We start from the raw sequence: 21,211 nt of genomic DNA on the forward strand, positions 1-21,211 counted from the left end.
GACTATGGCACACTGGAAGCTAGCATTACATGATGTCATTGCTCCCAAAAACATCCTGTTAAGGTCATTTATTCTGGTACTAACTCACCTTGTTGGGATATTGAGATTTTGCCAACATTTTGCTCAAAGTAGATAAAACTATACAGGAAAGAGCAGAGATGAACATCATGATCCCAAGTGCCAATACCCAAGAGATGCTACAGAAAAAGCACACTTTCTCAGATGATGTGCACACAATAACATGGATGGCTGAGAGTACTAAGCACATCATATAAAATAACAGGGAGAACAGTGGGGAGGACAGGGGAATGTCAAACTCTGCCCGGCTGCTTAAAGCATTGGGAATACTGAGCAGGAGCAAGAACAAAATCTGAAACAAAAGAAAAAAAGGTATTAGTTTAGAAACATTTTAATTACAGCAAAATTCTTACAGTAATGTTAGTATTGGTTCACTTAAATGTTTGTAAATTCTTTATAGTTCTTTCTTAGGTCAACTGTACCATGAAGCAGTCTCAGTTAGTTAGACACAGTTGTAGTACAGGTATAGTATGCGTTATCTGGAAATCTACTATCCAGAAATCTCTGAATTAAGGCAAGACCATCTGCCATAGACTTCATTTTAATCAAATAATCCAAATGTTAAAAAATTATTTACACTTTCTCTGTTATAATAAAACAGTACCTTGTACTTGATCTCATTGCAGACAATGAGATCTTATTGGAGACAAGACAATCCTATCAGGGTTATTTAAGGTTTTGATGATTTTTTTAGTAGACTAAAGTAGGAAAATCCAAATTATATGGCTCCAGTACATGATTACCAACACAATTTGCAAGATAATTAGGTATTTTAATGCAAATTAATAAATTCAAGTTTATTCATAAAGTCCCAGGAGTGCCACAGATTTTTGTAAATATTTATATATATTATATACACATACATTCATTCACCAATGAATTAGCCAGCTCAGACATGGCATAATGCATTCATTCCATCTGAAGCAATTAAAATTAAAGAGCTAAGAGCCTGTGAACACCCGAGAAAATCTGGTCAAGTGAAAGAGATCCAAAAATAACATTCTTACCTCCAGTGATATTACTGCTCCTATACTCATTGAGTAGATGTCATATTCTGCAATTTGTTTTCCTAAGGAAGAGCTCAGATTCTTAAGTGCTTCCAAATACTGTTTTAGAACTTTCTTGCCAAGGTTAGTAAGGGTCTCAGATGCATTTCCTTCCAAATAAAGCTTTATCCAGTTTCCATGAGACTTTTCAGCCTTCTTAAATTGCTCCACTCCAGCATCTTAGCAAAATGGAATAAAATATAAACAGATCAATATAGCTTAACTCTTTTACTGCCAAGCACGTATGGCATACGTGCTGGCAGTAAAAGGGCTTAAACGCCAACGACGTGTCTCATACGTCGTTGGCGTTTAAGCGCTGCCCTCTGCAGCGGCGGCATGTGCCGCCGCTGCAGAGGGCTTCTAACAATGACAGCCCCCCTGGGCAATGTGCCAGGGGGGCTGTCATCAGGGTCCTGCGAGCCGATCGCTCGCAGGACCCTCCAGGAAGCAGCAGATGCGATCGCATCGCATCTGCTGCTTCCTGCTTCCTCCCTCTCCCCCAGCGCCGGCCCAAATGAGGAAGGAGGCGATCGGTCTTCAGGAACAGGTAAGGACTTTTTTTTTTATTGCATTTACACACTTTTACACACTTATACACACATTTACATACATTTATACACACTTACATACATTTACACACACTTACAGCACACATTTTAGCATTTTTTTATTTCTTTTTTTTTTTTTTTTTCATTTTTCACACTTTTATACACTTATTTACACTCATATACACACTTACACACTATCACACAACTTTTACACATGTACACACATGTATACACAAACACTTTGGTTTTTTTTTGTTTTGCTTTTTTTTTTTTTTTTTTCATTTTACCACTTTGTTTTTATTTTCTTTTACCTAAAAACTGTTTATTTTGACAGCGTAACTATTGGATCAGATATTCTGGCCACTAATTACACTGTCATGTAACTTATTTTGTTGTTTCACTGATTTGCACAATTTTTGTGGTTTTATCACATTTTATCCCTGTATAAGTGTTCCTGATCTGTTTTTAGCGTAGCTTTGCCAGGTGTAACTTTGGTGTACAAAAATAACTTTACCTATTTTGAATTCATCAGAATGTGTACTTTCCAAAAATATATGGTTTTCTGGGGGTCACTGTATAGTTAGGGGGGGGTTACTGCACATAATACACTGACAGGGGGCTCTGTGTGCAAAAGCTGAGCTGGCAGGCAAGAAATCCTTATGCGCTATTTTCATTTAGGGTTCAGTACATACCGCAGACTTTGGTATATCTATGCATATTGGGCATCAAACTGTTCAGTAGGCCTCTGGTGTTCCTATTGGGGGTGATTTGCCTTTGTACGCAAGAAATTGTGTGAGATAAATGTGACAAATTGCAACATTTTTAGGCAATTTTCTGAAATGTCATAAAAACCAATAACTTTAGGAAAGCTCTGCAGATTGGTACTTTGGTGTAGAAAGGACTCTTTACCCTTGTTGGATTTGTCAGAATGTGTACTTTCCAAAAATATATGGTTTTGTGGGGGATCTGTATAGTTAGGGGAAGTTTTGGCACATAATACACTGACAGGGGGCTCTGTGTGCAAAAGCTGAGCTGGCAGGCGAGAAATCCTTATGCGCTATTTTCATTTAGGGTTCAGTACATACCGCAGACTTTGGTATATCTATGCATATTGGGCATCAAACTGTTCAGTAGACCTCTGGTGTTCCTTTTTGGGGTGATTTGTCTTTATCTGATCTTTATCAAGAAATTGTGAGAGATAAATGCGGCAAATTGCAACATTTTTATGCGATTTTCGAAAATGTCATATAAATCTGCAAACTTAGGAAAGCTTTACAGATTGGTACTTTGTAGCAATAAGAAATATTTACCCATTATAGATTCGGGGGGATGTGTATTTTCCAAAAATATATGGCTTTCTGGGGTGAATGTACTTTTTTTGTAGCATTATCCCACATAAAGGATGTAAATGTGTTGATTTTGCAGGAGCTGAAATGATAGATCATATGGGGGTATGTTCCCATTGGGGCCCCTACATGCCACATACTTAGGTAAACCTATACATATTGGGCATCAAACTGTTCAGTGGACCCCTGGCGTTCAAATTTAGGGTGTTTTATCTTGGTACCTAACACTATGTGGGAGATAAGATGCTGCAAAGTGGAAGCTTTGAGGGGATTTTTGGAAATGTCATCAAAATTGCTAACTTTAGAAAAGCTGTGCGGCTTGGTACTTTGGAGTAGAAAGACATGGGTACCCATTTTAGATTCGGGGGAATGTGTACTTTCCAAAAATATATGGCTTTCTGGGGTGAGCGTACTTTTTTGTAGCTTTATCTCACATATAATGATGTAAATGTGTTGATTTTGCAGGAGCTGAAATGACAGAAATGACAGTATATATGGGGGTATGTTCACATTGGGGCCCCTACATGCCACATACTTAGGTAAACCTATACATATTGGGCATCAAACTGTTCAGTGGACCCCTGGCGTTCAAATTCAGGGTGTTTTATCTTGGTACCTAATGCTATGTGGGAGATAAGATGCTTCAAAATGGAAGCTTTGAGGGGATTTTTGGAAATGTCATCAAAATTGCTAACTTTAGAAAAGCTGTGCGGCTTGGTACTTTGGAGTAGAAAGACATGGGTACCCATTTTAGATTCGGGGGAATGTGTACTTTCCAAAAATATATGGCTTTCTGGGGTGAGCGTACTTTTTTGTAGCTTTATCTCACATATAATGATGTAAATGTGTTGATTTTGCAGGAGCTGAAATGACAGAAATGACAGTATATATGGGGGTATGTTCACATTCGGGCCCCTACATGCCACATACTTGGGTAAACCTATACATATTGGGCATCAAACTGTGCAGTGGACCCCTGGTGTTCAAATTCAGGGTGTTTTATCTTGGTACCTAATGCTATGTGGGAGATAAGATGCTTCAAATTGGAAGCTTTGAGGGGATTTTTGGAAATGTCATCAAAATTGCTAACTTTAGAAAAGCTGTGCGGCTTGGTACTTTGGAGTAGAAAGACATGGGTACCCATTTTAGATTCGGGGGAATGTGTACTTTCCAAAAATATATGACTTTCTGGGGTGAGCGTACTTTTTTGTAGCTTTATCCCACATATAATAATGTAAATGTGTTGATTTTGCAGAAGCTGAAATGACAGAAATGACAGTTCATATGGGGTATGTTCACATTGGGGCCCCTACATGCCACATACTTAGGTAAACCTATACATATTGGGCATCAAACTGTTCAGTGGACCCCAGGCATTCATATTTAGGGTGTTTTATTTGGTTACTTTATGACCTGTAGGAGATAAGATACTATAGACTAGAAGCTTTGAAGCGATTTTTAAAAAAAATCACAAATTTTGATAAAAACCAATAACTTTAGGAAAGCATTGCGACTTGATAGTTTGGAGTAGACAGACAGTTGTGCCTATTCTGTATTCCCCAGAATCTGTTCTTTCCAAAAATGTACAATTTTCTGGGATAAACCTTCTGTTAGTGGAATTTTGGCCTTGAAATCCAAAGTATGCAGTTTTTTTGGAGCAGTGCTTTGGGAATTTGGTAGTGTACTGCTGGGAGTTTTTGACCTATACAAGTGAGAAATCTCCATAAAACTATATATATTTGGTATTGGCACGTTCAGGAGACATGGGACTTTCCAAATCAGTTGTATATTCGTGCATAAAATAATTTTTGTTTCTAGTATGTGTGATTATATTATGGAAAATTTGATTTTTTTTGCATTTTTAGACATTTAGAAGCCTATATCTTGTTACAGAATTGGAATTACACAAAAATTCTACCATATTTTGAAAGCTTAGGTTGTTCTGAAAAAAACGATATATTGTTTTCCTTGGTAAACTAAAAGTCCCCCCGAGGAAAGGCCCCTAAAGTGAAACAGTGCAAAATGTTCAAAAACTGTCTGGCAATACAAGTTCCGCTTTGACCAAAATGGCTGGCAGTAAAAGGGTTAAAGAGGAAGTCTGCGTAATTAAGGTATTCTTAACCTAGGGGTTTCAAACTAAATTGTGCGCCCATTCTTTTCAAAAGGGGTCATTATAATCCTTTTTATAACACAAAAAATTTTCCTACAATAATAAAAGTAACTGGTTCCAAATACATTTTTGCATGGAGCTGATTTTGCAGTTTAATTTGGATACACTTATCTTTTAAGTCATAATAAATACTACTGTACTTTCTGTTTACGCTGTTCACCACTACTTCAGTAAATCACATACACATTATAGGACATGGGGATGTGTGGATAATTTGGGTGCAAATAGTGAAGGTTCAGTCACAGTGTAGATATTTCCAAAGAGACTGACACTTTTCCACATTTATCTGGAATAAGTCATTATCCCTTTTAATTAATTCTCTATCTGGTAATTTCAGCTGTGGCTACTGCAGGATCCCTAACAGTTTTACTGTATAAGATTTACCTGAAATTAGATTCTTCTTAAAGGAAGATATTTTTTTTTTTTTTTTTAGATATTTTTTTTCTGTTATAGTGCAATCATGGCATATATTTCATATGCATTTTTACCACAATGCAAATATATAAAGAAGTAGGTTGCCCTTGCACTTTTCCTAGCCATTTGTAGAACTTTAGCCAAATAAAAATTGCATTACTTTTTTATTTGGCACATGTGCACTTACCTTTTTCATATGCTTCCAGGTTTTGCCTTAACAGCATGCAGAGCTGATGTCCATTTAAATGAAGGAAACGCAGCTGCTCCCTCATTGACTTGTGTTCAACAGTTTGAGGCACAAGTATTCCCAGACTGTTTTGGGGAATTGGAAGCCCAAGGCTTATTGCTAAAGTCGGTGCTATGTCTGTCTGCTGTATGATTTCAGGCAATTTAGAGATTCCTAATAACACAAAAACAAAAGACAAAAATATTTAGCATCCCCAGACGTTAAACTGTAAATGTGAAAGTCAATGCCATACTAGGCTGTGAATAAATATATATTTAAAGGTTTCTTCGCTTTCTTATATCACATATTCAGGGTCGGACTGGGCCGCCGGGACACAGGGAAAAATCCCGGTGGGCCCCGGCGGCCCAGTCCGACCTTTGCCGGCGCTCCCCCTTCTGACTGTTCCCCCCCTGACACTTTCAAATTATACGCGCTCGGGGAGGATGCCAGGTGGGGGCCCTGCGGGAGGGTTAGGGGGGCCCCTGCAGGGGGGGGGAGGTTAGGGGACACGGCTGGCTGGGGCACCTGCAGGGCCCCAGGGGCGGGAGCCCTGCACCCCCCCAGTCCGACTCTGCCCATATTTAAAGGTCTGTAGAGATAGCCCAGGTTTCCTTAGATTTCACACGAGTCCAAGAAAAGCAGTAAAATTAAAGCACATTTTACTAAAACTGGTGGCCAATAGAGGTATGGGACCTATTATCCAGAATGCTCGGGACCTGGGGTTTTCCAGATAAGGGATCTTTCCATAATTTGGATCTCCATATCTTAAGTCTGCTAAAAAATCATTTAAATATTGAATAAACCCAGTAGGATTGTTTTGCTTCCAATAAGGATGAATTATATCTTAGCTGGGATCAAGTACAAGGTACTGTTTTCCATTTTCTCTGTAATTATAAATCATTTTCAAAAGTTAGAATTATTTGCTTATAATGGAGTCTATGGGAGATGGCCTTTCTGTAATTCACAACTTTCTGGATAACGGGTTTCCGGATAACAGATCCCATACCTGTAGTTCAAGCTCATATAAAATCCTAGTATGCAGTACTCCACAAGTGGATTCACCATAAGGAGTTTTTGTACAGTTTAAAAAGGACATATATTGCTGACTATGAAAATGTTTCTTCTACACAAAAAATACTCAAATAATGTTTCTTTCTTGTGTTTGACACATCATCACTGAAATAATTGTTTTCAAACCTATAAACGATTTGGCCCATAGGATAGAATGGGCCCTGGCAAAAAAATTTGGTTAAAAAAAAACCCAAACAATGAACATCATTTTTTTGGCTAAATACTAAATGTGTTCTATTACATAACAAAAATTAGCACAGCAGAAGCAAACACTTTATAAATACATCTTTGAAATTTTGCGCCAATAGTATTTTGTTAAAAAAAAAAAAAAACAACACAATTTTTTCGTGATTTATGGGACAAATCCGAAAGCAAAAATATGCGATCTAAAAGCTGTTGTGATCATGTAGAAGTCAATGGCAGGTGTCCTTTTTGCAAATGGACGATCTTTCTTTGCTTCGTGATTTGAAGATGGTTGGATTTGTGCAACAATATGAAAATGTTGTGGTTTTCGCATTTTTTTCGTCATGCTTTTTTAATTATGATCTTGGTTTTAGTGTAAATAAGTTTAGTCATGGTTTCAAAAACATTTAGACCCATGAAAATGAGAATGTTGATAAATGGGTCTCTAAGTGTTCTTACCGCCTTTCTCTTCAAATGCTGAGCTAATTAAAACAAGTGGTGTCTGCACCTCCTCTTCAGATGAGCCTCCATGGCTGCCTGTTTCTGACATTCCATGGTCACCACATAAAACAATTAAACTAGGAACAGATATATCTTCTTCCTTTGGTCAAAGTAAGACACAGAATATATTTGATTTAGAAATCAGATTTTTAAATACATCTAAATTACGGGTAGACAAATCACTGCTGGATCTGGGAAAATAAAGGTTTAGTTCACTGATGTAGATGAGGTAGCACACTATGTACATTTCATGACATAAAGATTAAGAAGTGAATGAAAAACCGTATGTAAAATGGAACATTACTAATAGCGGAGCAAACTATATGTGTACACATATATACAGACATATATACATACATACAGGTATGGGACATGTTATGCAGAATGCTCAGAACCTGGGGATTTCCGGATAAGGGGTCTTTCCATAATTTGGATCACCAGTCTACTAAAAAAATCATTCAAATATTAAACAAATCCAATAGGATTGTTCTGCTTCCAATAAGGATTAATTATATCTTAGTTGGGATCAAGTACACGGTACTGTTGTTTTTACAGGGAAAAGAAAAATCTATGTAAAAAGTGTGAATTATTTGATTATAATAATCTTAATTAGGAGCTTTTTGGATAATACCTGTATATTATATATATATATATATATATATATATATATATATATACACATACACAGATACACAGATACACACACACCGGTATGGGATCCCTTATCCGGAAACCCAATATCCAGAAAGTTCCAAATTACAGAAAGGCCATGTCTCATAGAATCTATTATAAGTAAATAATTCTAATTTTTAAAAATGATTTCCTTTTTCCCTGTAATAATAAAACAGTACCTTGTACTTGATCCCAGCTAAGGTATCATTAATCCTTACTGGAGGCAAAACAAGCCTATTGGGTTTAGCAGACTTAAGTTATGGAGATCCAAATTAAGGGAAGATACCTTATCCAGAAAACCCCAGGTCCCGAGCATTCTGGATAATAGGTTCCATACCTGTACACACACACACACAGTGCAAAATAAGAATAGCTTGCACTTACAATTGAAAATACAGTCAAGACAATAGACATGTATACATTTACACACACACACTGTATGTTGAATAATACCAACTCTAAGCGCACACACAGGTTGTGTCCATTGCTATGAAACAGGTCTTTAAATGCTTTTGAACATTTTTTGAGAAAATACAAAGTTAGTGACATTAGTTCACAGTACAAAGTTGATTCAGGGACAGGTCTGAGTCCCCCTTTTCCCCCTTGAGGCAAATTGGAGAGATTTTGTCCTACCACTGGATCGAATAGCAGTTAAGCAGGTTTTACTGAACTTGATAGACATGTATCTTTTTTTCAACCTCATTTACAATGTTACTGTTAAAGTAATGAAAGATGTATTTGAATTGCCTGTTAATAGTTAAAATATTTTCTTACCTGTGACATTAATGCAACAGAGATTTTTTTTAGGACAGTGTCCATTTCAAGAAGTTTTGGACCGACTAAATGACTATGTGGTCCTGTTAAATGTCCTATGTGATCTAATCCAAGATAGTGAAGGATAAGCATATCCCAGTCATTTCTCTTTAATATATCATCCAAGTGCCTTGTAACATTATTATCAACCTTAAAAACATAAAAGCAGAATATTAAAAAAACTTTAACCTATGACTGTTGAACTACAGTTTGCCATTAAAGGGCATTGTACTGCTGGATGGCTGCTGCAAGTTTTGTTTACTATAATCTCTACTGTAAAAAATTCAAAAAAAATCTGCATATGAATTAACCACATTTGTATAATATGCCTCCTGTAAAACAAAACTTAACATGAAAGCTCTTTATTTCAACATAAAATAAAGCATGCATCATTATTGTTGCTTTAATACATAAAAGAGAAGAAAGCCAGGAAAGGATCACAAAACACGAGAACTAGATCTGCAGCCTAGCAAAGATGGCCTAAAGCCAAACAAGCAGTGCAAGCTATTACTGAGCTGCCATGTATGAAAACCAGTGGTGACATAACCAACACAGCAGTCTCTGCAACCAGAGTGGGTCACAGACCACAGAGCATGCTGTATAGAAGGCTATAATCCCCCTCCCCAGCCGTGTCTGTGGCTTAAACTCCACTGCCTGCTGCAAATGAATGAGGGGGTGGGCAGCAGAGCAGGACTCCACCCTGGATCCTCAAATGTTGTATTAGAAACAAGCTGTCGGGAAGATATTCCCCCCCCAGGCCAACCATTAGGGGTATTCCAGTCAGGGGCCATGTGGCGGGGTGCTTGGCATAATGGGGCGTATATTCAAAAAGATTTACATTCTATCCTCTGGCAGGGTCCATACCCCAAAAATTCAAGTCACTAACAGGCTGATGTGTCCCATTAGGCCAAAACCACATTAATGCTACCCAAGCATCCAGTCAGCCACAGGGCCCCAGACTGAAGTACCCCTGATGGTTGCCCATCATACATCTTCCCAAAAGCTCTGAATTACAGGAAGGACATCTCTCAGATTTTTAAGCAAAGAATTCTAATTTTTAAAAATGATTTACTTTTTTTCTCTGTAATAACAAAACAGAACATTGTACTCCTAATTAAGATATAATGAATCCTTATTAAAGCCAACACAATGTTTTATTGTTAAATGTTTAAATTATTTTTTAATAGACTTAAAAGGTATGAAGATCCAAATAACAGAAAAAAAAACCTTAACTCCATACCTCTGTATAATCAGAAACAAAAAATGATGTTGTTCCATCATATTCAGCAAAATGTTTGGGGAAAAGTTTTATCCAAGTATCATCTCCATAAAATACTATCCTTTTTCCAGCTTGCTTTCCTTGCCATATCACATTGTCATCCAGTAATTCGTGTGAATTTAGATTCATTACAACATCAATAAATCCAGGGATGCTACCTGTCATCAGGGCCTGAAACAAAATGAGAAAATGTTGACAATTTGTCAAATTGTTGCATGTGCAATAATAAGATAACACAACACAAGGATGATGACTAATGAACAACCAAGATGTTGTTTTTATCTATACTACATAAATATTGAGCACTTTAAGAACACTAAAGTTGTGCGGAATGTTGTCATTAGCATGGAATATTCTATTGTTTTCCTGTATAAATTAGTTGTGTACTAACTGGTGTTGTCATCCTTTTGAAATCTTAAAGTATTTGTGGATACATATGGATTTAAACAGATCAGTGGCTCTGGCACCTAAGTGACAGATGACTTATTATTATGTAGAAAAACGTATGCCTTTGGGATGTATTCAGTTATTTTATCCTTTAATAAGTGAATCCCTGATGACTAAGGATTTTTGAATATTTGAAGTTTGTCGCAAGCTATGTCAACATGTGGTGGCCACAGTTACAAAAACACAACATAATTTTGCCTCTTCAAGAGAAGGCAGTAGCAAAACCATATAATAAATATGCCATGCATGATCTGTGAATAGCAGAGCTAAGAACCAAATCCAAATCAAATACAGAGACATTCAGAATTTTTGGGTCAGGCCCCCTTCGTGGTCAACCATATTGTTCATAAAGATATAAGATACAGATAATAAGAAAAATATGTTTGAGAGTCACTGTTCTGTTGTTACAAGTGTATCTAATGTGACAAATAAGCTTGAACCCTAATCAACCTTAGGGCTACCCTTCCTTCCTCCACAGCTTTGGGTGCCCCTGTGGAGGCAGCTCCACAGATAGAAACCATTAGTAAATGTATAAACAAGATTTGATTGGATTCTCTGTTACCTTGATACGAGGCATGGTGACAGTTGGAGCTGCTGCTTTTGCTATGAAGCTGTGTGTTGTTCCTTTTTCTACAAGTTGGGTAAGGTAAGGCATATGTTTCTTCCCCTTTGGACCATACACAAAGTCCTGTCTCAAAGCATCGATTAGAAGGACGACAACTTTTTTGAAAAGAGGTGAAGGAAGTTTTGTCCAGTTCGAGAGTAAGCCTACGAATAAAAAAAATGTCACATATACTTATTCTATATTAATTTAAACATTTAGTACAGTCTTAATTGCACCAGAAAGCAGGAAATATTGTATAAAACCACTTGAAATATTAAGATATTTGACTGAAAAACATTCCATTAATGTAGGGATTTTGAATGCATATTGTTTTACCTAGCAGGCTTAACTACTGAAACAATATATCAGAGTTATATACAAATCTAAAGACCTGTTCAGAATGCCTGGTAAATGAAAATGGAGTCCTGGCTCAAGGAAAGCTTACCAGCTATATCGTTTTAAAATTCAGAACCATCAGTGCAAAAAGGGACAAACAAATACTGCTTTTAGCTGCAATTACATTTACAAATAACCTGAGAATTAAAAAAATGTAATAAACGTATATTAGAATTTTTTTTTTTCCAAGACAAGCATTTTTTTTAAATCGGCCTCTTTTGTTAAATAAGTAAACCTTTTATTTTTAAATCCCTAAAATACTCAAAACAGCACCTAAAATGACATAACTTTCTCCCTACGCTGAGTCTAATGTCCTTTCTAAAATATAAGCTGAACCATGCTGTCTACTGCACATGTCTGACTGATTTTCATTGGAGCAGGAGGTAGCAAGAATGACAGTTGTTTGACCGACTTCTATTCAAAGTAATGTCTTACTAGATAAGAAAGAAATTGATTTCTGCAGCATGGTTCAGCTTCTAACTAAGAAGAAACATCAAACTCAATGTAGGGAGCAAGGTATGTCATTTTGTGGTCTGTTAAGACCTGTTGTAGGGATTTTAGTATAAAAAGGCTTAACGTGGCCATACACAGTACAGTCCAATCTGCTCATTTGCTCATTAAAGTGGACTGTCCATTTCCCGATATGCCCCCTGCCCACCTACCTATGATGGGCAATCTTGGGGTAATTAGTTTGTTTGGCCCTAGGGCCAAATGATCAAATTAAAAACAGATGGTATATGGGCGCTGGGGTATATGGACCTGCAGCAGTTTAAACGACATGTAAACCCCACACACAAAAATTTAATCAGTGAACAGCCTCTTTGAAATCTTTCAATACCTGCCACACTGGTTGTCCAGAGTAAGGCTGCAACATCCCCTTCATCACTTAGATTTGCTTCTCCTCCTGTAACCCACTTGGCCCCCTCCCTCAGGAATTTGCTTTGGCTGTTGGCTTGTGGGCATGCTCAGTTGTTCTAAGCTCAGATTCCTAGACACGCCCCTCAGTCTAGCAGCCAGTGAAGAAATGGCATTGCTGGTTCCCATAGAAACTCAGCTCTAGCTGTCTGCTTAAATTTTTTTCTCCCAACCAACTCTCCTGAGCTCAGCTGAAACAAAGCAAACTTTTATCAAAGACAGTTGTGCCTGTGTGAGCCTGTATTCTTGATGAAATGTATGCTGAATAAGGGTCTGTGTGTGTGTGTGTGTGTGTGTGTGTGTGTGTGCTGTTTGCAGATTTAAATGTATCTGATTATGTATCAGAGGAAAAATGGCCACCAGGTGAAAGCTTCTCTTTGCTTTAGGAAAATGTGATGGTGCTGGCAAGCAGAGGGGATATATGCAGTACAAATGATGCCATTTGGGTGGGGGAGACGTGCCCAACCGATATACATTGTAGGCAAATGTAGGCTTTACATGTCCTTTAAGGTGGCCATACATGTTCAGATTTTAGTCTTCTTCCTACAAATGTTTAGATATCAATCATACATTTAAATGCAACAATCTAAAACTAACATTCAGATGAAACTGTAGGATTAAAGTCCTAAAAATAACAAATCGGAAGAAGATGTTCTGAACATGTATTGCCATCTTTATTTTCTATACTCGCCTGCCTGCCACATACCCTTTGGAGATGTCAGAAATGGGCAGCTCATGTGCAGGTATATAAATAATGAAGGCTTGCTTGGTTGGGTTGTAAGAGGGTTGGTCAGACCTGGGTAAAGGTTGGCTTTTTGTCCACTAGGGCATCACTGATGCTCTAGTACTAAGACATCACTTTCCAGATAAGAATGATCTGCTGCAAACCCAATCGCATAATTGTAATAGGCAAGGGGAAATATAATGGTAGTACCTGTACATGCATATAAAATACAGCACACAACCAAGTTCCATTCTGGAACAAGCCGCCAACCCCACTCCCCATCTATTCTGGCAAACCTCTACCTGACGGGGGCGCCGATGTTCTGAACTCACCTGCTGTCGCTGGCTCTGGTGGGGTCTCTGCGCTGGTGCTCTTGCGTGATTGAGACCGCACCGGTAAAGGAAAGAAGCCACGGATAAAAAGCATCGCTCCAAAGACCTGGATTAACAGGCAGCAAGATGCCAGCACTGAAGAACTGACCTTCATTTTTACTGTCTCAGTAGCAGCTTGGCGTCTTAGATATAGAGCAGAATTACAGTATCAATGACACTTCCGGGTAACAGAGCCGTACGGAAGCTCAGTGAATGCAAACATCCTGGTTTTGCGAGCACTCTTTCTAGACTTGCTAATTATCTGCTGTTCTCAAGATGTTGAGTTGGGTTCTAAGTAGATAATTCTGGCTGATGTGGAGGATGTATGGAGGAGAGATGCTGACTGCCTTATTGGCATTATATAAGGCATAAAGAAGCTATTCCTCCTAAGCACCTGCACCATGCCATAATGTATGCATGTTTCCTAAAATGTAAAGCCAAAATTCAGTTTAGCTCAGGGGTGTCAAACTCAATCACATAAGGGGGCCGAAATCTAAAACACAGGCGCGGGCCAAATTTGTAATTAATATACTTATTAAGATACTAAGGGGTATATTTATCACAATGTGTAAAAAGTGTAGTAAGACATTACCGGTGATGTTGCTCATAGCAGCCAATAGATGCTTTGCTACTGTTGAAATCTGATTACCGATTGGATGCCTTGGGCAACATTACTGGTAATGCTTCACTCCACTTTTTACACATCATGATAAATATACCCCTGAAAATGGAAATTGATCAGGCTGGATGGTCAGACACACTCACCAAGGGCCACATAAAACAGCCAGGTGGGCCGGATTTGGCCCCCGGGCCTTGTGTTTGACATATATGGTTTAGCTAAATAAAATAATGTTATGCTAATCAATTTTTCATTAAACATTAATTACAATTGTTTAACAGTGTTAAATTAAAGTAGTAAAATATAAAATATAAAGTAGTATATGTGTGTTGTTTTCTATTTTGTATCCTAGTGGTGCTGAAATTCTACTGCTCCCTACTATATCCATGTATAATTTTATTTACATAGTGCATAACACATAAGTGATTTTTAGGGCATATGTAACAAAAGGTTAAATCCCATTTAACCTTTTGCTAAATTACATTTTCATAATTTACACCTACTTTAGGGGCATTTAAAGCCTGTCTTTACAGTATGCATAGTTAGCCCAAAGGCCCATGTAAGAGCTGTGCACTGTCTGGACCCTACATACAGACTGACTAAACTGGGCATGCTTAACAAAGTGCACCCCATTGGCCCAGAATGGAATGTCATTTGACTGACCCATTTTGGAAGCTGCAATTTTTGGTTTACAGAAAGAATCAAACCCCATACTGCATTTAAGACAGGAATTCCAAAGTTATTAGTCTTTACACATAGAAGATCACAGAGAATGCTCAGATGTAAATCACTGCAACTGAGCCCATATGTTCCTGCAGTACTGCAGGCTGGCTATCATAGATATTGTTAAAAAAAAGTGTAGAGTTGAAGCTACCATGTAGCAATAAAATGCTTCATTCACTAAAATAAATGTTTTTTTTCCCTTTGCCCATGTCCTCCCACTGCCTGGCACCATCACACCCTCTCATTGTGACCTGCACCACTGACACACCAAATCCAGGGCCTACAGATCACAGTCAAAATCAGGGGGAGGCAGACAGAAAAGGTACATGTCCAGTGCTCCCACTATTGCACCCTTGCCAACAGCAGTGTCAGACTTCGATACCTGGGGCCCACCACAAAAACACACCCAGGAGCCCACCAAACACATAAGTGAACATACAGCCACAATCCCTCACAGTTTTTCATTCCTTCTGTCCCCAACTATGTACATGGAGGAGCAGGGCTGTCTCCTCTGCAAGCCTCATCCTCACCGCTCTGCATATTCTATACTACATCCCTAAATCTCACATATATTGACTTATATGTGTATCCTTTTAAATTGAAATCTCTAATGAGAGGGGGCTGTGCAAAGGCCCAAAAATGTTTAGGGCCTTTCCAACTCCTAAGCCATTATTACCCAGACGTGCCTCCATGATCCCTGCAGAAAATGGTTATTGAGCATATTACCCCAGATATGCCACTAAGGACAGGTGTTGTCATGTTTTATTATTCACATCGTTATGATTCTTTATTTTTGTGTTGGGTTGAAAACCCCAACATACTGTTCTTCCATTTTGGCTTATTCTTCCGCTTCTTCTTCTTCTTAGCGCCCCCCATTTTCTAAACGCTACTCCTCCTACAGGTTCAGGGGTACAACACCCAAACTTGCCACACATCTTCGCCCTATAGCGGAGCAGGTTGCTTGTGCTTTTCTAAGCGATCCGCCCCCCCGTCTTTTTGTGGCGCCGCTCTGAACACCCCAATTTTTCCATTGACTTTGACGGAAGATTTTCAAACTGCTGCCACACTTACAGCTTTGAAGCTACACCCCCCAAACTTGAATTACATAATCATGGGGTCACTCCGAATGAAACAGCGACATTTGTTGGATGACCCCAAAGTGGGAGGGGCCAACAACAGCCAATCAAATTGCACCCATTGACTTTAATGGGGAAATTGAAACTGCTGCCAATCTTACAGCTTTGAGGCTACACTCCCCAAACTTGAATCACATAGTCATGGGGTCAGCCTGAATGAAAATATGATTGCTGGATGCCCAAAAGTGGGCGGAGCTGTGAACAGCCAATCAGATTTTACCTATTGATTTGGTGGAAATTTAACCTGCTGCCATTCTCACAGTATTAACCCCAGGGTCCCCAAACTTTTTACACTTGGTCACTAGGGGACTGCAGTTTTAAATTTGAAAAGTGGGCGGAGCCACCAACAGCCAATCAAATCCCACCTATTGATTTTTATTGGTTTGATGCCAGGGTTCCCAAACTTTGCACAGTCAGTCACTGGGTGACTACGTTAAAAAACCACAAAGTGGGAGGGGCCAACAATAGCCAATCAAATTTTACCCATTGACTTTTATGGGGAAATTGAAACTGATGCCAATCTTACAGCTTTGAGGCTACACTCCCCAATCTTGAATCAAACAGTCATGGGTTCAACCTGCTGCTATTCTCACAGTAATAACACCAGGGGTAAGAAAAAGTGGGCAGAGCCACCAACAGCCAATCAGATTTCACCTATTGATTTTTATTGGTTTGTTGCCAGGGTTCCCAAACTTTGCATAGTCAGTCACTGGGTGACTACGCATTTAAGGTTTTGTGTATTTTTGTAAGTGGGTGAAGCCACCAACAGCCAATCAGATTTTACCTATTGACTTTAAATGGGGAAATTAACCTGCTGCCATTCTCACTGTATTAACACCAGGGTCCCCAAGCTTTTCACAGTTGTTCACTAGAGGACTGCAGTTTTAGTTTTGAAAAAGTGGGCGGGGCCACTAACAGCCAATCAGATTTCACCTATTGAATTTTATTGGTTAGGTGCCACGGTTCCCAAACTTTGCACAGTCAGTCACTGCGTGACTTCGTACTCAAGGTTAGAAAAAGTGGGCGGGGCTGCCAAAAGCCAATCCCATTTCTTTCATTGTTTTCAGTGGGGAAATTTTAACTGCTGCCATTCTCAAATGTTTAATGTCAGGGTCCTAAAACTTTGCACAGTTTGTCACTGGGTGACTACGCATTCAAGTTTTTTTTTAAAGAAAAGTGGGCGGAGTCACCAACAGCCAATCAGACTTTACTTATTGACTTTCAATGGGGAAATCCAACCTGTTGCCATTTTCACAGTATTAACACCAGGGTCCCCAAACTTTTCACAGTTGGTCTCTAGGGGACTGCAGTTTTAGTTTTGAAAAGTGGGCAGTCACCAACAGCCAATCAAATTGTACCTATTGAATTTTATTGGTTTGATGCCAGGGTTCCCAAACTTTGCACAGTCAGTCACTGGGTGATTACGTATTCAAGTTTTTTTTTTTTTTTTACAGTGGGTGGAGCAACCAACAGCCAATCAGATTTTACCTATTGACTTTTAATGGGGAAATTTAACCTGCTGCCATTCTCACAGTACTAACACCAGGGTCCCCAAACTTTTCACAGTTGGTCACTAGGGGGCTGTAGTGTTAGTTGGGCAGAGCCACCAACAGCCAATAAGATTTCACTTATTAAATTATATTGGTTTGATGCCAGGGTTCCCAAACTTTGCACAGTGAGTCAGTGGGTGACTACACACTCAAGGTTAGAAAAAGTAGGTGGGGCCTACATAAGCCAATCACATTTCTTTCGTTGTTTTCAGTGGGGAAATTTTAACTGTTGCCATTCTCACATGTTTAATGTCAGGGTCCCCAAACTTTGCACAATTTGTCACTGGGTGACTATGTTCCAAGTTTGGAAAAGTGGGCGGGGCCAACAACAGCCAACTTCATACTGTATGTTTAAATTTAAAATGCTGCCATTCTTTAAATATTAGTACTAAGGTCCCCAAACTTTGCAGAGCTAGTCACCAGGTAACTGCAGTTCAGAGTTAGAAAAAGTGGGTGGAGCCACCAACAGCCAATCAGATTTTAACTATTGATTTTCAATGGGGAAATTCAGCCTGCTGCCATTCTCACAGTATTAATACCAGGGTCACTAGGGGACTGCATTTTTAGGTTTTTAAAAGTGGGTGGGGCCACCAACAGCCAATCAGACTTCACCTATAGATTTCTTTTTTGTTTAAATTTAAAAAGCTGCCTTTCTCACACTATTTATGTCAGGGTTCCCAATCTTTGCACAGTCAGTCACTGGATGACTGGGTTAGAACAAGTAGGCGGAGCCACCAACAACCAATCCATTTCCACCCATTACATTTCATTGGTTTATATTTAAATTGATGCCATTTTTTAAGTATGAATTCCAGGGTTGTTAAACTTTTCAGAGTTAGTCACTGGGTATTTGCCGTTGAAAGTTAGAAAAAAGTGGGTGGAGCCACCAACAGTTAATCACATTTCACCTATTTACTTTCAATGGTGAAGTGTAAAATGCTGTCAGTCTCACAATTTTTATGCCTGAGTCCCCAAACTTTGCACAGTTGGTCACTGGGGGACTGCAGTTCAAAAATAGGAAAAGTGGGTTGGGCCACTAACAGCCAATCAGCTTTCATCCATTGAATTTTATCGGTTTAAATTTAAAATGCTGCCATTCTCACACTATTTATGCCAGGGTGCCCACTGTTTGTCACTGGGTGACTTCGACTCAAGGTTAGAAAAAGTGGGCACACCCACCAACCACAATTTACCTATTGACTTTTATTGGTTTAAATTTAAACTGCTGCCATTATTTAACTATTAATCCTAGGGTCCATAAACTTCGTAGAGTTAGTCACTGGGTAACTGCAGTTCCAGGTTAGAAAAAGTGGGTGGAGCCACAAATCAGATGTCACTCGTTGACTTTCAGTGGGGAAATTTAAATTGCTGCCATTCAGACACTATTAAAACCAGGGGCCCCAAACTTTGCACAGTGGTTTTTACTATATAATTGTGGTCCAAGGTTAGAAAAAGTGAGCGGAGCCAACAACAGATCAGATTTCATTCAGTGACTTCGCGTTGTTCAACCCAACACAAAGTTTGTTCTCAAACTTCCCTTTCTAGTTTATTATTTGATTTTCCTTAGTCTTTACTATTTGTTGTCTTTATTCACATCTTTTACACTTCAGGTAGTTGATGCCTTAAGTAGGTAAGAAGAACTCTGTGGAGACTTAAAGGAGAAGGAAAGGCAAAGTCACTTGGGGGTGCTAAAATGTTAGGCACCCCAATTGACTTTAATCGCCTACCTTTTACCCCGGGCTTGTGCCCCTGCTTGGAGAGAACACCAGACCGGGGTACCTGCAGCGCTTCCTGCTTTGATAGCGCGCGCAGTAGAGTGAAAAGCCGAACTTTAACAGAGTAGTCGGCTTTTCACTCTACTGCGCATGCGTCTGTCGTTTAGTCGTTGTAAAACGAAGGCGGAAGGAGGAAGCACTCCGCTACAGGTACCCCGGGCTGGTGCTGTTTTCTCCTAACAGGGGCACCCCAAAGTGACTTTGCGTTTCCTTGTCATTTAAGTAAAGCTCTCGAGCAATCAGCAGTCTATAACTGTCTATTACTGAGTGTTAATGGCAGGGCATGCTGATAGTTACATCTGTAGCATATGCTGCAGGTCACATACACAAGCCTGCTTGAACAATGGAAGATTGAAGAGCACATCCAGCCAATGGAATTAGAAACAAGTGGGTGGGATTTCAAGCACTGGGACTTTCAAACTGGCTGCAGAGTGTTGGGCATAGTGGCTGTGGTGCTACATTTGAATGGATTACTGGCTACTCACACAAGCAAAACAACTGAGGATATAGTTTCTCTGCAGAGTAGATCAGTGCTGGAATTAGGGAGCTGCTATCTATGTGGGTGCCTATAAGTAGGAGTTGGTCAGAGATTTTCTTTGTTACCCCAGTGCAAACTAAAATGTGATTAAACTGCTTGCATCTCTTTTCCTGGATGAACTGCTAGTCTGTGACTGAGGGGGTCCCTGTTGGGTTATTGACTGCACTATGTGAGCTGTTACCTGGGCTATATTGGATTAAGATTACTTGCTTCACTAGCGCAAGGATCACTGGGTTTTACAGTTATGGGCATGTTTACCCTTGTGTTGCTGGTTATGTTGTGGCTATTTTTTGAATATGAAACATTACACCAGTTATGCAAAAGTTACAGGCTGCCAACCTGTGGATTCTCCCAGCTTGGATTTACATTTTACATTTGGTGTTATACAGTTTAATAAAATCATAAAAACCAATTGGTGACGATCTATGCCATTGTCACATCCATAGCATCACAAACTCTTTTAGGGCTGTGACACGGGGAGATTAGTCGCCACCCAACAAATCTTCCTTGTTGCTGCCGACTAATCTCCCTGCAATGCCATCCCACCAGCTAGAATGTAAATCTAGAAATGTAAATGTAAAGCTAGAATGTAAAGCTAGAATGTAAATGTGGGACACACAGGGAGATTAGTTGCCATGTAGGGCCCGCGTGACAGCTTTTTCTATTCACCTTTCTGCAAGTAGTTCCTTTGGAAGGAACTACTGTGTATATGCTGGCACTGTACTTTTTCAGCTTGCACATTATAAGGGTTATCCATTACAAATTTGCCACCGTTTTTATTAGAACTGCAAAAATGCATTGCTAGCCAAGATAGCTAATTAGCATTCAATTCTGTTGTCCCACTTTTCTTGACTTTAGACTAAGGGGCTGATTTACTAATCCACGAATGGTCCGAAGGCGTCCGAATGCGGTTTTTTCATAATGATCAGTATTTTGCGATTTTTTTCGCAAATTGTCGTGACTTTTTCGTAGCGTTACGACTTGCGCAAATTGTCGCAACTTTTTCGTAGCCTTCACGCCGAGTACAAAAGTTTCGGATTTTTTCAAGCTTCAGTATCGTGACTTT

The 21,211-nt window shown here is 39.1% G+C and overlaps 1 protein-coding gene across 1 annotated transcript in view; it reads right to left on the reverse strand.

The window, feature by feature from the left end:
• Window positions 1–14,031, reverse strand: part of pigg (phosphatidylinositol glycan anchor biosynthesis class G) — a 28,911-nt gene extending 14,880 nt beyond the window's left edge. Inside the window, exons 1-8 of the mRNA XM_002941118.5 lie at window positions 13,766–14,031; window positions 11,357–11,562; window positions 10,309–10,518; window positions 9,030–9,218; window positions 7,542–7,683; window positions 5,790–6,002; window positions 1,086–1,303; window positions 89–370 (exon numbers count right to left, since the gene is read on the reverse strand). Of these exons, the coding sequence (XP_002941164.2) occupies window positions 89–370; window positions 1,086–1,303; window positions 5,790–6,002; window positions 7,542–7,683; window positions 9,030–9,218; window positions 10,309–10,518; window positions 11,357–11,562; window positions 13,766–13,919 (1,614 nt within the window). The 5' untranslated portion in view covers window positions 13,920–14,031. The remainder of the gene's footprint in view (window positions 1–88; window positions 371–1,085; window positions 1,304–5,789; window positions 6,003–7,541; window positions 7,684–9,029; window positions 9,219–10,308; window positions 10,519–11,356; window positions 11,563–13,765) is intronic.
• Between the last annotated feature and the right edge of the window lie 7,180 nt (window positions 14,032–21,211).

The sequence above is a fragment of the Xenopus tropicalis genome, chromosome 1, assembly GCF_000004195.4.
Source record: "Xenopus tropicalis strain Nigerian chromosome 1, UCB_Xtro_10.0, whole genome shotgun sequence".
NCBI classification, from domain to species: Eukaryota; Metazoa; Chordata; class Amphibia; order Anura; family Pipidae; genus Xenopus; species Xenopus tropicalis.